We start from the raw sequence: 16,062 nt of genomic DNA on the forward strand, positions 1-16,062 counted from the left end.
TCCCAGAACTCGGTGGTCTTAGACCAGTGAGCGGAAGTGAAGAACCGTGGTAGATGAGTGTCTCTGGAACACGGAACATTGTTTGAAGAGACGTACAGTGACTCCATTATCCGGAAGAGCAAGGCTATGAGAGCAAGGTTCCCGGGCACTGTTTCACTCTTACAAACATGGTTCTAGAACAATCAGTGAACAGTAATAGCTCTTTGCATATGTGTGGACATTTGCAACACCAGCCCCACCATCTGCCCTCAGGAGAGCATGATTATCTCTCTGGCAGTTTTTAACTGAGAAGGGCTGTGTGTTTTTCATTGTCAAGTGGCTGGTCATATCAAGGCCAAGGATCAAGTGCTAAGTCTCTGCTCCCAACAAGACTCACTGCACCCCACTCGGAGAGGACCCCTCCTTGTGGGGAACACACTCGTGGAAACGAACAACGGGGAGGAGGGGACGAGCCCTTCTTTTGTGGCAAAGGCTAAACGCTCCTCCCCAAAGGCAGGAAGGACTGCTTTGTAGGCTGTATGACCAAGGCACGCCCCCCTCAGCATACATCCCTGAAAACTTGGTTGTAAGTTAACCAGAGTATTTCCTATTTTAGAGTGCAAATGGAGCACCACAGGGAAGGTTCACACGTAGAAAAGGTCTTAATTATGGACCAAAATAGCTTCCTGAATGTCTGAAGACCAAGGACAGCTTCTATCAGTGAAGCTACCAGACAGTTCCATTGCTTCTTCAATGTTTCCTGAGACAGATACTCATCGCTCATCGTTCTCCCACACGTCACCACAAACGTAACTGCTGCATATTCTTGAGCTATTGCTTATTGGGAATTTAAAATATACTCCTGCGCTGCATACAAAATCCCAGGTGTCCTGGGGAAAGTCACACTGTAATCCTACCTCCAGTTACAACAAGACAGATGAAGTCCAGTTAAATAAACCTGAGAGGGACCTTGAAGGTCAGGGTAGTGTGTTACCTGAGGGCTGGCCCCATTGACTTTGCTTTGAAGATGGTTAAGTTTGCATGCCAGTGCAGGAGGAGACATGCTGGTGGCAGCTGCTAAACCGCGTAGCCGCCCGGTCCCCCTGCCTCCCTAGGGGTTCATGGGGGTGGGGGTATTTTCCCCTAGAACTTGGAGCCACTTCTGTTGTGTCATTTTGGGGAAATTAATAGCAGTAGCTCTCCCTTCAATTTTATTTTTCCCTTTTTAAAAACAGCATATTGAGATATAATTCACATACCATACAATTGCTATGTACCCATTTAAAGTGTACAATTCCATTTTTAATATGTTCACAAGGTGTGCAACCATCACCATAATTTAACTTTAGAATATTTTTATCCCTCCCTAAAAACAAACCTACTAGTAGTCAATTCTCATTCTCCCTACCTCACCCCCAACCCTAAGCAACCTAAGTCTACTTTCTATCTTTGGATCTGCTTATTCTAGACACTTCCCACGAGTGACATCACAGTATGTGGTCTTTGGTCACCAGCTTTTTTCACTTAGCGTGTTCTCAGGGTTCATCCATGTTATAGCCTGTATCAGTAATAGTCTATTGTAAGGGCAGACCACATTTTGGTTATTCCTTCATCAGTTGATGGCCATGTAAGTTGTTTTCATATTTTAGCTGTTATGAATATTGCTACTATAAACATTTCCGTAGTGTTCTCCCATTTTGAGATGTGAATTACAACTGGTAGAAGAAACAGCTGCCACTGTGGCTCGACGTAACTAAAATCTTACTGTTCCTGTTCTGTGAGGTGGTGCGGGGGTCGGGGAACCTCTTTCTCCAGAAGGGCCTATCCAGAAAGTTGACACCAATATTAATTTTAAATTTATAATTTACTTAATCTTAGTCATCTAAATATATACGGTAAAAGGCTAATATGCTAAGTGTCCAACTGTCCGGGGAATGACATCACATAGCAATGCCTGGCTTTCTCTCCCTAGCGACTAGCCTCCTTGGAGTTTCTTCAACCCGGGAACATGACTTGCTTCATAGCCAGGTAGAAACATTTAACATTGTAACCAAATGTCTGTGAAGCGTTTTCACCTGCCTCATCTCATTTGATCCTCACAGAAGTCTTGCAGTAGGTAGATAGAAGACTCGGTGGAATCCTATTTTCTTTTCATTAGCCGGAAGATGGAGATTTAGAAAGCTTAGAAATTTGACCTGACTGAAAAGAAGCAAGAAATGGTGGACCTTAAAAATGACTTCAGGTTTTCTCACTGCGAAGATTATAGTCAAACACTGCTGCAGTTAAATATTTTACCTTTTGTTCTCCCTGTGTGATCTACAATAATAATCTGCTTCGTGTTGATATTTACTGCTGTGTTGCTGACAATTACCTGAAAGAGAAGTTGGGGTGCTTCACTAGACTGGAAAAGGTTTGGCTATATCAGAAAGCAGGTCTAATTAAGCAAGTTTATTCTATATCTATAAAAGGCTAAGTTGACTCGCACATGCGCAATATAAAGCTCTCACTGGCACCAATAGTATGCATGTGTTTCCATCTGTCATTGTCGATCGTGAATTTGGTTGACATTTCTATTATAGAGAAAGGGTGAATATCGATATTAAAATATTCTACTTAATTTCCTTTCAATGTGCACGAGGTGAATAGCGATATTAAAATATTCTACTTAATTTCCTTTCAATGTGCACGAATTCCTGCACTCGACCAATAGTATATCTATAAGAGTACATTATAGTTGCAGAAGAGGAAGAGAAGAATGTCAGGGAAGTTTTCTCAGGAGTGTTCCACCTGCTGGCTTGGTCCCTGTGCACATGCAGGCACATCATCACACGCTCCCTCTGCCTGCTCACCTTTTGGTCCAGCTGTCCTAGCTTTCTGCTGCAGAACCAAAGCTGATGGGCAAGACCAACAACCAAAAAGAGGAAGCTGAGCCCAGAGCCAGGGCCAGGACACAGCCACTGCTGCTGGGTTGGAAATACTGGAAGCCGTCCTTGGGCCATTTGGAAATGTTAATTAGGCTGGCCAGTTCCCACTGATCTTGGTTGCCAGTGTTGAGTTGAGTGTGTAGGCTTACCCCATCCCTGGCTGCACCTGTTCCCTTCCTCAGAGCCATTCCAAGGGGTCTGAATACCCCGGCAGCTCTCTGATCTCCGCTCTGTCTGCCTTCCCGCTGGGAGGATGTTTAGCACTCGCCGAAAGCTGGAACCCTGGTCCACTGTTTCCCTCATCCATGCCAGCTCTCAAAACCATTCCCTTCCCTAATTATCTTGAACCAGTTAATCATTTTCCACACTGACTGTTCAGTAACAAGAACCCAGAGCGAGGCAGCCACTTTCCCTGTCCGACCCTGCCCAGCTCATCCCAGGTGGCAGTCCTGGATGGCAGCCTTTCCTGAAAGATAAGAGCTCAGTTCAAATCCTTGCTCTTTGCTACCCCAGTGAGTACAGCCAGAGAAAACATGCCAGAGAGGCCCTGCAGCTCCTGAAAAGCCTCCACGAGGCAGAGCTATGTGGAACACAGAAAATCTCCACCCAAGATGATTGTTTCCTGTGTTCCTTTCAATCCTTGTTGATATCCAGAGTATCAGAGAAGTCCCACGAGCCCACAGAAGTAAGGCATCTTTCTCTAAGAATGATGTCCGATTCTCTGGGCTCCGCTCTGAGTCTGAGCCCGAGTGGCCCGCTGGCGTCTGAGTGACATTTGAAGGGCTCTTCCTAGAGGGCTCTCGCTCAGCTGCTCTGAGATGTGAGCAGGGCCAGCTCCTGATTCCCAGCACCACTAACCTGGAAGTAGTATGCTAAGCGGAATAAGCCAGTCAGAGAAAGACAGGTATCACATGATCTCACTCATGTGGAATCTAATGAACAAAACAGATCCAGAGACACAGAAGCATGGAACAGACTGTCAAATCTCAGAGGCAAGCTGGGGATGGGTGTGTGGGAGGGAAGAGATCAACCAAAGAACTTGTATGCACATATATGCATAACCTAAGGACACAATAGTGTGGTGAAGGCCTGACGTGGGGGGCAGGGGCAGGCCTGATGGGGTCGATGGGGAATAAAAGGGGACATATGTAATACTTTCAACAATAAATTTTCAACAATAAATATTTTTTTAATTAAAAAATAAAATTAAAAAAAAGAAAAACCTTGCAAGACACATATTAGCCCTGGCTGGTGGTTCAGTGGTTAGAGCATCGGCCCTCAGACCAAAGGGTTGCGGGTTTAACTCCTGGTCAAGGGCATTTACCTGGGTTGTGAGTTTGATCCCAGCCCTGGTCAGGGCGCTTGCAGAAAGCAACCAATCGAGGTGTCCCTCTCACTTGAATGTTTCTCTCTCTCTACCTCTCTACCTCTCCCCTTCTCCCCCTCCCTCCCTTCTACTCTTGTAAAAATCAATGAAAAAAATCTCCTTGGGCGAGGATTAACAATAACAATAACAAAAGGCACATATTAACCCTGTAATCCAGTGTCTCTCAACCTTGTCTCTCATTGCCCCACGTGGAGGCTTCTGCGGTGTGTTTATTTCCTAATTTGTCCCCTTCCCTGAAACACCACAGAAATACTGTGTGTCTGTTAATTGTACTTATTTCTGAGCTTTATGCACATAAGGAATAAGATACTTTTGCCCCCCCAGCGGTGACACCGCCCCGTTAGAACACATGCCATAGCTCCTCCACCACTGCCCCAGAGCCGGGACGTCCTCCGTTTCCTCCACGGCTGTAGCCCCGAGCCTGGAACAGCACCTGCGCATATGGGATATCCAGTGAATAAAGGCTGGAATGACTAGGCTTTGTGTCCCTCCCCCGCACCCCCAAGCATCACACGCCTATTCTCTTTCCGTCCCTCATCCCCAAGCACGGTGCTCTCTTCTGGTGCCTCCAGCCCTGCCCGGTCAGTGGGTACCTCGTGCTCACCCCGGGGATGTATCAGGAAGCTGACAGCCAACTCCTATGTTCCAAGTACAGGCCCCGCCCTTTGGCCACACTGCCTGTGTGTCAAGGGCAAGTGACATTTGAGCCCCATGGAATCATTAAGGCAGCCCCCAACTGTCTCTGTCTTTGCATCTCCTTAACTCACCCATGGATTGGCAGTTATTGAGACATTCTGTCTGGTCCAGCCACCACACCAGGCTGCATCTGGGGACACACTGGGGAGAAACGCAAACCCGTCCTCATCAGCAATTACAAACAAGCCTCCATTGTTCGCCGAGCCATCTGTTTTCTTGGTTTCTACCAATCGGGTGCCTCTACGCCCAGCACAACCAGGGTTGAGGGGGCTGCAGGGGAGAGAGACCGAGGAGCCCCTCCATGACCCCCTTGGCTCACACTGGAGAGGGTCCATGGCGTGGTGCCTTGAAAAGCTGAAGCTCCTCAACTCAAGGAAGGCACATGCAAAGTGGTTCTATGTTTGCGTCTCCCATGAGAGGAAATGGGGCCCACGGCACACACAGTTCATGGGGGGTGGCAGGGGGAATAGGAAACGTAAGTAATCACATTATCTAGAGCACCCACGGGAAACGTTGTAGTCTGTTACCAGCAATTAACACCTCGCAAGAACTTCGTATGCACCTAGAGCACAATCAGTGTGGTGAGCAGAGTTAACAGCGGTTGGAAATCAAGTAGGACAGAGAATGCTACCAGATCATCCATGACGGTTATTTATCCTGAAATTCCTAACCCCGAATGACTTCTTGGTGGGGCAATAAATTTTCATCGATAGATGAGAAAATACAGCTTCGAAAAGGTCCGAATTTCTTCAGAGAGCCCCGCTGGAAAGTCTGTCATGCCGAGGGCATTCTCAGTCTTAGAGACGGCCCTGGTCACTGTGCCAGCCTTGGCAGACAGCAGTCTGTGCCACTGATAAACGTCCTCTGTCTGGCTTTGATGGTGGCCCAGTGACACTGAACTCAGGAGCATTTGGGGGTCAGGGCGAGGAGCGATGGCTGGATGCATAAAGAGGCTGCGTTTGCTAAGGAAAACCCACGTGGGAAACAGGACGATGTGGTGATGGAGAAAACCTGTCAAAGTCCAGAAACTCCCAGGTTCTCTCCAGTTAGGCCTGGCTGCTGAGACCCCACTGCTCTGTGAGTGAGGGCGAACGTGGGATCCCACTCACCACCGACCGCCGAGTCCCCTTCCCCAGCCGCCCTCCGCACAGCACGCCTTGTGCTGCCTCCCTGGGGCTGTCACAGCACTGACGCTGGCTCTGAATGAACACACTGTGTCCCTCTCAGAAACGGAAAATGAGACCTGTGGACCTGTAAACACGCACACGTAGAGGGTATCCATCATTTCTGTAGGCCATCCATTTAATTTCAAATACTTGTCTTGCAGACTCTTATCTTTGACTCTGTTTTGCCTTGAAAACTCGTATCTTTGACTATAGTATAGAGCAAATCAGTCAGGAAATATTGGGCAGCAGGAAAAAGGGTAGAGTGGTGAGTGCTACCCAGTGTCTGTAGGGCTCCTGATAGCATCTGCTTCATACATCCTGGGACTGCTAATGTCGCCTTCCTTTTGCATGGATAAATGTGACAGCAGTTAGAACTCTGTTCTGCCAAGTCGAATTTTAAGCGACTTTTCAGTTCCTAATGATCTCTAAGGCTGTGACAACTCTCAGGCACCCAGGAATAAATGTATTATTAGCACTGTGTTCATTATCAAGTGGGGCTATGGATGTGCTGGGCTGTATTCATTTGATTTTATGTTCTTTCCCTTCAGATTAAAATACGTAAAGGTCTCGTTGCCATCTTTGAGCAAGGTAAGACTGACACTTCAGCGGATTTGCTCAACCTCCCTGCCCTTGGGGACGTGTGTGTAAATTCACTAACAGGCCTCCTTCCCTGGCTAACACCTCGAGGAAACGCGCCCTCCTGTTCCTTCTGTTCCCACCTCCCCTCCCAAGGGGCCCTGCCCTGGGTCCTGCCCCTGCATGTCTGTACTGCCCGGGGAACCCAGCCTCGCCTTTTCTCTGCTCCTGCACTCTGGGCGGAATCCGACACCAACACCTGCCATCCCGGAAAATGTCTTTGTTGCCCGCCCTATTGTGTGGGGATCCTGGGGAGCTGGTGGACCAGGGAACCGCCTCCTTTTTTGTTGCCAGAGCCGGGAGGAGCAAGATCTTGAGATGGGCCGATAAGACCAGGCACGCGTGCTGGGCCGGCCTTTGACTGCTTGCCTTAATAGGAGCCTCTGCATGGAAGGCCGTGGTCCAGGCGGCTGATGAATGGAACAGCTGGGGGAGGAAGAGCAGACAAAAGCTGGGGGAGCACAGAGGGTGGAGAACCAGGGGATCTTGAGGTTTATGACCCAGAGGGCAGGCCAGGCCTGGGGGCAGGTGTGCCCTCCTCTGTGGGCCTCTGCTTTCTGCCTCGGGTCTAGGGTCCAGGCCCTGCCTGTGCACACTGACAGTCAGCAGCCCCATCCAGGGGTCCAGTGCTGGCTGAACACTCTCTGGGGGGCCTGGGCCATGGGCGGACAGGTGGGAGGGAGACTAAATGATGAGGATGATGATAGCGACGACAGTAATGTGGGCAACATCAGTGAGCAAGCTGTCATTTATTTTTTATATATATATTATTTTATTGATTTCAGAGAAGAAAGGAAAGGGAGATAGAAATAGAAATATCAATGATGAGAGAGAATCATTGGTCAGCTGCCTCCTGCATACCCCTCACTGGGGATCAAGACCGAAACCCAGCCCTAACTGGTTTGGCTCAGTGGCTAGAGCGTCGGCCTGTGGACTGAAAGGTCCCAGGTTCAATTCCGGTCAAGGGCATGTACTTTGGTTGCAGGCACATCCCCAGTGGAGGTGTGCAGGCGGCAGCTGATCGATGTCTCTCTCTCATCGATGTTTCTAACTCTCTATCCCTTTCCCTTCCTTTCTGTAAAAAATCAATAAAATATAAAATTAAAAAAATGACCGAAACCCAGGCATGTGCTCTGACCAGGAATCAAACCGTGACCTCCTGGTTCATAGGTCGATGCTCAACCACTGAGCCACGCTGGCCAAGCCAAGCTGTCTTATTAACAGTATTGCCCACAGTGGGACGCATGGCACAGACTCCAATCACTGTCTCAGTAAATATGGAAGCTGGAAGTTCTGGTCCAGATTTCTTGTCACACCTGCGGGCCAGACAGCAGCACTGCCACAGCGAGCTGACCCTCCAGCCCAGCTGCCCTTCCCTCCCCGCAGGCAGGGCTTTGGCCCGGTCCAGGAACTGCTGAAATAAAGCTGGCTCACTCAGGGCAGGTTCCGGAGGCACCCAGAGCCACAACACTCGGGTGCTCACATCTGGCCGGGCAGAGCAGGGCAGTACAAAAGCCTGGGGGCTTCACGCAAAATTCTTGATTTGCTGGGACCAGCCTATCCATGCACGTCCTCCTGCTTCTGACACAGAAGCAGTGAGCGGGGCTCCAGTGCCTTTGAACCCCCAGCTTCCTGCAGGAGGGAAAGGCCACGTGCATGGCATTGTCTCCCCTGTGACCCACCTGGTCCTTCCACAGCTGCCACCACCCCCACCACCCCCATTAATCATGGGGTGCGGTGGGCACGGCTGGAGCCAGCGCAGGCTGAGGGTGTACCACAGAAAGGTGGGGACTGGAGAACGCAGGGGGCGCTGTGGTGCAGGCTCCGCCTGGGGAGTGGCCTGCCCTTTGCCCTGGGCGGTTGGGGCCACTTTGCCCAGAGCCCACGCAGGTCCTCCGAGCTGGCATCACTGCCCACCTGCTGCCTCCCTGGGTGGCTGTGGAGGGGTTCGATATTTCCCTTTCCTTAATGTCCTATCTTTGAATAGCTCTTTCTTTGATTCACTTGCTTTTTTTTTTCTCCCCTCTCCCAATTGATCTGATTACAATAGTGGGTGGGGTGGTTCCCTGTTGATCATGTGAAGTGTTAGGCAATTTGAATGTTAGGTAATTCAAAACAGAATGTTATCTGGGATTAAATCAGGTGTGTTTGCCTCCCTTCCCTACCCCCCTTACTCCCAGCCCCCGCCCCCTTTGAATGCTGGTACCACACCTTCGCCTTCGGCTACAAGGATTCAAAGAGATGCCTGTTACCAATGCCATCTCTGTCATAGATGACAGAGTAGCTGCATTGCCTTTGTCAAAAGCAGCCTGTTTTTAAAGATGAAAATAGGAGAGAGGCCCAGGATGTTTCCTGTCTGTGCCGACCTCACTGGGGGCAGAGAGAGGAGAGAGGCCTTGCGAGGGAGTCTTACAGCCCTGAGCCTCCCACACGAGGAGGGTTGTGTCCTCCGGCCCAAGCATGTCTGCAAGTACTGATTTCAGAGACTCTTCCTAGAAACAATAAGGTCAGAAAAGGAAAAAAGGTGCTGTCTGCGAGTAAGATAACTCACGTAAACTAATTTTAAATGCCAGCAATAATAAAAACTTCAAAGGCCAAAGCCCCGGAAATGAAGCATCTCAGGAAGAGTATAGAAACCCGCTTTTGAGGTTTGTTCCGGAAGCCTGGGTGAGATACAGCTGGGTTTAAAAATAGACCATGAGGAGGAGAAGGGTGATGAAATGATCCTCTCCCAGAACGGCCCCGGGAGACCAGGCTCCACCCGCAACAGTGGCCGAGTGTTGCAGCAGGCATTCCTGAATTCCTCCCGCTCCCGCCGAGCAGCCCCAGGAGGCAGCAGGCAGCCACGCAGGCTGTAACTCTATTCCTCCCCCTCAGTGCTCATCTGGATTCATTCAGACAAGTGACTTATTTATTTACTAGAGGCCCAGTGCACGAAATTCGTGCACGGGTAGGGTCCCTAGGCCTGGCTGGCAATCAGGGCTGATCTGTGGGGAGACCAGTGGATCGGGAGGCCCCCACTGGCACCTGACTTGGCCAGCCTGGCACCACCCGCTCACTGGCCCTGCCCCCCACCACTGCCGAAGGTTGCCTCCCACTGCGAGGCGACTGGTGGGGCGATCCGGTGGCTCCACACTGAAACATGCCTTGGCTGGCCTGAGGCCTGCAAGCTGGGGGCAGCTCCTGCATTGAGCGTCTGCCCCCTGGTGGTCAGTGCACGTCATAGTGACCGGTCATTACACCAGTCATTCAGCAGTTTGGTCAATTTGCATATTAGGCTTTTATTATATAGTATAGTTGTTAATCCTCACCCTAGGATATTTTCCCATTGATTTTGAGAGGGAGTAGAGGGAAGGGGAGGGAGAGAAACATCGATGTGTGAGAGAGACATCCATTGGTTGCCTCCATCACACACCCAACTAGGGCCCAGGATGGAGTCTGCAACAGGAATCAAACTCGGGACCCTTCAGTCCGTGGACTGACACTCTAGCCACTGAGCCAAACTGGCTAGGGCTCAGAGAAGCAATTCAGTCCTGGCCTCTGGTCTCAGACCCTTGGGGGTATAATCGAGTTGTAGCTCCTGTAAAATGAGAATATGTAAATACATGTGAGTGATAACACTGACCAGGAGCCACAAACTGCCGGGAGCCGTACTCGCTTCCTCATTGACTGGACAGTGCTGCTTCCTCGGCTCCTCCCTTTACTGTCATCACACGCCTTCTCTCTTCTTTCTTCACCTGTGGGTTGGACAGTAAGGCTGAGTCCATTTCAAAAAGATTCATAGTTTCTTTTATGGCTCAGGAAGGTCCAGAGCAAAGACTGGGAGGAAATACCTTCCTTTGTTCATTCATTCCACAAACCTCCCAGCACTCCCAGCACTGGGAAGGCGTCCACACACCCTCCCTTGTATCCGCCCGCAGGGCCTCGCCTGGTGCCATGACTCGGCCTTTCTCTGCTTCCCTCGCAGGGCCCTGGCCGCCAGCCTGAGTGCCTACCTCACGCCTCTCGGCCAGGAGATGGCCGAGCCCCCAGCCCCACCAGAACCTCCAGACCCAGAGACTCCGGACACTGCTGTGCTGGTGCCCTCAGAGGCCTTCCCGCCAACCGGCTCCTGAAGTGAAGACAAACCCCGCGGGAATGTTGCCGATTGGACTTTCAGACCAGGCGGTGTGGTCTTGCCCTCCAACCGCACGGAACCTGGGCCTTCAAAAGAAGAAAAGAAAAAGTCAGCAACAAACAGAGACTCAGCCGCCCTGGCATGGGCATCGGTGAAGCTGCTCCCGGCAGGCACTGCGGAGAAGAGCCAGGCTTTGGGGGAGGGCGCAGGGCCGCTGGGTTCTGTACCAGGTTCTGTCCTTGTCGATAAACCCAAGCCTGCTTCACAGAGGGGCCCGCAAAGCAACTGTGCAATTGATTGAGGAATTTTCCCTGCCTTGATTTTCCTAGTTCTTAGTTAGAATTCATGGTTTACTCAGAAATTTCATCATCAAGGAAATGGGCTCCCCCTGGGGTCTTTGCCCAGCCGTTCTCCCTCAGGGGCTGGTTTGCCACCTGGTGCCTGGGGCCCACTAACTGGAGAGAGGCTTTCCTGAGCGTCCTGGAGGCACTCTGTCGCGACAGTGACACTCCTGTCACGCACTCAGTGTTTCTAGAAATGCAGGGCCCTGTCCCTGGGGAGCTCCGTAGTCCAGGGAGCTCCCAAGGCCCCGCTCAGCGCAGCCTCGCTCTGGGCCCAGCCTCGCTGGTGCTGGGGGAGGGACTTGCACCCTGCGATGTCCATCCGCCTCCAAAGGCTGTGCCCACGCCGAGCTGGCCTGCCCGCTGCCCAGAGAGGGCCACGCAGGGGCCTCAGAAATGCTTCCCATCACACAGAGCTCTAGGGTAGCAGATGCCAAGCAAGGATTTGAGGGATGCACAATGAGCCTATTTTTAAAAGAAGAAAAAGAAAACAATGGAAAGCTCAACCTTCCGCCAGCATTTTCCCAGCCCCTGCTGGGGTCTGTGGGTGTGAGACAGAAATCAATCAGGGGGGACACCTTTGCCTCTCACCTGGGCCCTCGCCCGTCTCAGTCTGGAGTTTGGCCCACCACCCTGTGCAGTCCTTACCTGTAAGGTGGTTTCACAGCCCACAGGCCCAGACCAGAGTAAGCCCCTGGCTCAGGATGGGGTGGAGACCGAGTGGGGGTGGGCAGCTGCTGGCCAAGGCCCCAGGCAGGAGCTGGGTGGGCCAGCATGGGTGCTCTCCCTCTCTCCTCTGCCCGCTGCCCTGCACCCATGAGTGTTGCCCCGGCCTGCTTTGTCACTTTTCCCGTGAGCCCTCTGAGCATGCTCGCCCCATCAGAGCGTCAGAGCAGCGGTTCCCGGCCAGCAGTTCTTTCTGTCAGCCGGCGGGTTGGTGTCCTGGTACCTGATCTGGAGGAGAAACAGGCAGACCCAGGAGCAGGACTTCCTTTTGGGACAGTTGAGAAAGTCTCCCACGAGGAGAGCGGGCCTTCTCATTCCAGAGGGAACTTGCTCTTCTGCTTGCTGGAGGGTTGCAGGTGTGGCTGGGGGCCCAGGCCCGCTACACAGAGCACCCGAGCACCGTCTGAACGTGAGAGAATGAGGGATGTTCCGAGGCAGAAGACGGAGCCCTGGTCATTCGGAGCTGTTCTATAGACAGGCCTGTGCTCACTCCTCGGGCTGACTGGCAGTGTCAAGGGTGACTGGGAGTCACAGCGTTTTCTGTTGTCTCAGCAAATGTCAGGAGTTTTATCTTCCTCTCCCCCCACACAGACACCTTCTTAATGATGTGGACTTTCTGTTCGCATGGTTTGGCCCATCACTCACACTCCAGACTGGTGTTGAGTTGCTTTATTTCATATTTGCAAAGTCCCCTGTTCCTGCTGAAAAGGCCACTGCATGTTCCTGGGCTTGGAAACCCACGGAGGCTCTGAGGGGAAGTAGCTTCTAGAACAGTTCATCTTCAGGCCCTAGACACCCCCACAGAAGGCTTGGATTCAGTCCCAGTGTTGGGACTTGGAAGGCGTGTTGAGCTCCCCTGGACTTCCGCGCCATGGTTCCATTTCACCTCCAGGACCCAGTCCTCCTGGCCCTGCAGCGGGAAACTCCATTGTAAGTTGCCAATGGTTAGACCTTCTTGCCATCTCTAATGATTTCAGTGGCCCTGGGACTTCAGCTCACAACCAGCGGTTTCGCAGCTGGAGCTTTTCCTGAGCTGTGGTCTGAAGATGCTGAGTGGGGGAGCGGGGATCTGCAGCCAGGTTTGCTTGCAGTCATGTGGACGTGAATCATTTTGTTATTTGGGGTGGAAAATTGAAATGATCAAGTCTTTTTTTTCTTTTTCACTTAGAAAAGCAAATATTATGTTTTGTAATAGATGCCTTTCAGCAAAATTGGGAGGGTCACTCATCCGGTGGGGACCCACCTGAGTCAGATTAGTAGGGCAGCCAGCCATCCGTACACAACAGTGGCCCTAATGGCCCAAAATGGATAAGACTCGATGGCTTCCAGGCAAGACCAGGCCGGTTCCCTCAGTGCTCTGCATGCTGATGTCCTGTAGTCTCACTGAGTAGGTTTTTGTACATAAAAAAAAAAAAAATAGTAATGCCACAAAATGATTACGTCTTTTAAAACAGTAAAACCTTAAGCACACAGAAGTGAGGAAATTTAGCTTGAGTCAGGGACGGTCACAGTGTCTTCGTGGAATGAAGACTGCAGTTCCTAAGATCCAGCGGGGGGGGGGGGGGGGGGGCGGTGACGGCCATTGATTCCAAAATGATGAGGTTATAATAAAGCTCATGAAGAGGCGGGGGGGGGGCGGGGGGGCGGGGGGGGGGGGGTTCACCCTTCACTTTGCCAGGGGCTCACTGATCAGATCCTCCGCCTGACAAACAAGATCAGGTGGATCCACAGTCATACAAATCACATCTTCCCCGCCTTCCTCAGCTGCCACCCCCTGTGCTTCACTGACTGTGCTATTTGTATCCCCTGGAGTTTGAGGCGTCCTTTAAAACGACTGTGATGTCTTACATGTAACCATGCTACCTTTACGTCTACTGAAGCAGAATGTGCTCATCTGAAGGGAAATTCAGCGTAAACAACCACCGTCTTAGTTGCACTCAATCTCTATGTATGACATACACCCTAAGTGAATGTTTTCTTATATTTTCAGGCCTACAATATTGAGTACATGTAAATAAGGAAAAAATTTGATAAATATGGTAATTTAAGGTATAGTGTGTTGTTTGATTTCTATTTTGCTATCTCTTATTTAATTTTCCTGATGCTTCACATCTGGGCTTATGCCTGTGGGACGGTGGAGACCTTTATGTGTAACTCACCTTCACAGGCTAGTGTGTTGTGCCGGACACCACAGCAAAGACGTGCCCCGCCCGGAGAAGCACACAGCTCCACGGATGCCGCCACTGGACTCGAGTTGACCCTACTTTTCTTAATTATGATTTACTGTGATGATTTAATGAAGTAGAAACACAGCACTTATGTGCCATATGTTTTGTTTTGTTTTCATTATAGTTTGTAAGAAAATAAAGTTTATCCTGGTATCTAACAAAAGATGGTTTGCGTTTTTACCAGATGAAGTTGTTCAGAAGTTTTTTTAAAAAAAACCACAAGCCTAGCCCAGCCAGCGTGGCTCAGTGGTTGAGTGTCCACCTATGAACCAGGAGGTCACGGTTCGATTCTCGGTCAGGGCATATGCCCCAGTTGTAGTCTCAATCCCTAGTGCAGTGATGGCGAACCTATGACATCAGACAGTAGAGCCCTCTAATCAATCATTTTTTTGGTTGATTTTTCTTTGTTAAATGGCATTTAAATATATAAAATAAATATCAAAAATATAAGTCTTTGTTTTACTATGGTTGCAAATATCAAAAAATTTCTATATGTGACACGGCACCAGAGTTAAGTTAGGGTTTTTCAAAATGCTAACACGCCGAGCTCAAAAGGTTCGCCATCACGGCCCTAGTGTGAGGCATGCAGGAGGCAGCCAATCAATGATTCTCTTTCATCATTGATGTTTCTAATTCTCTCCCTCTCCTTTCCACTCTGAAATCAACAAACTGTATTTAAACAAAAAACCAAAGCCTAAATATTTATTCAAAATGGTAGCCAGTACCAATCCAATGAAGTTTACAAATGTGATCATGAAAAATTGACCTCTGAGTTCAGAACACGGTATGCTAGGACCACTCACATGAGTATTTGAGCCTAAGCATCATTGATCGCATGTTGATGGCCCTGCCTTAAAGCTACAACCATCACATTGTAACGGCCTGACCAGTCGGCCTCTGCCAGCGTCCTGGGCTGCTCCAGTGCAATGGGCAGCAGGGACCTTTCAGGACATCAGACAGTAGAGCCCTCTAAACATCACCCATTTGTCCACTTGTTGACTATAAGACATTTCAGTGACCTCAAAAAGGGTCCTGACACCTTCCTGGGAGCCTTGAATCAAGAGCTTGCTTGAAGGTATGCCGTGCTTTTAATACTTGGTTCCTCATAGAATGAAGATGGACAGTGTTAGAGTGTCATTGCCGAGAAGCAGTGGTTCCCAGCCCTGCCAGCAGCCGTGCCCCACCTCGATTCAGGCCCACCGGGTCTGGGTAGAACCCCAGCATTGGTATTTTTTAAAGCCTTCCCCCGCACCTCAGGATTCTGACCTGCAGATGGATTTTGGTGGAGGCATTCAGACCAGCCCCATTGTGCTGCTTCTGGTATCCCTTACCTCCTGGCCCACACATGCACCTGGAGTACCGGGAACCTCAGTGAAGACGCCCCGAGGAGCAGCTGGCCTCTCGACCACTGCCCAGTGTAATGTCCACCCCTTCTCACCATTCTACTTTATAGATGGTCCCAGTTCCCTCCAGGAAAATGTATGAGTTTTTTTCAGATCTGGAGTCATTTGAATTTCAAAGGATATTGTTATTGTCTTATTTATCCAAAAGATGGGGACAGAGATTGTAGTCATCACTTTCTTTCCTAAAGTGATCCCATTCATCTTCAAAAAACACTCATCAAATCTTAGGCCAAATCATGCACGACTTCAGCAGAATTCCAAAAAGAATTGAACTTCCAGTGGTTCCCAGAGGACCCTTGCTACAAATAATGTTCTCAGCCTTTCTTGGCATTTGCAAAGTGCCAGAGTTTAAAAATAATAATAATAATAATAATAACCTCAAGTTAGCCCCTGGCCATCATAGAATTCCCTGAGTATTCCAGAAAAAAATGCTGGCATATTTACATTTGCTGTACTAGT

General features: G+C 50.1%; 1 protein-coding gene across 4 annotated transcripts in view; it reads left to right on the forward strand.

The window, feature by feature from the left end:
* RALGAPA2 (Ral GTPase activating protein, alpha subunit 2 (catalytic)) overlaps window positions 1-13,423 on the forward strand; it is a 274,630-nt gene extending 261,207 nt beyond the window's left edge. For all 4 annotated transcript variants that reach the window (XM_005865977.2, XM_014539482.1, XM_014539483.1 and 1 more), the window contains 2 exons: window positions 6,701-6,740; window positions 10,756-13,423. In XM_005865977.2, the coding sequence (XP_005866039.1) occupies window positions 6,701-6,705 (5 nt within the window). In that variant the 3' untranslated portion in view covers window positions 6,706-6,740; window positions 10,756-13,423. The remainder of the gene's footprint in view (window positions 1-6,700; window positions 6,741-10,755) is intronic.
* The last annotated feature ends 2,639 nt before the right edge of the window (window positions 13,424-16,062 follow it).

The sequence above is a fragment of the Myotis brandtii genome, unplaced genomic scaffold, assembly GCF_000412655.1.
Source record: "Myotis brandtii unplaced genomic scaffold, ASM41265v1 scaffold217, whole genome shotgun sequence".
Lineage (NCBI taxonomy): Eukaryota > Metazoa > Chordata > Mammalia > Chiroptera > Vespertilionidae > Myotis > Myotis brandtii.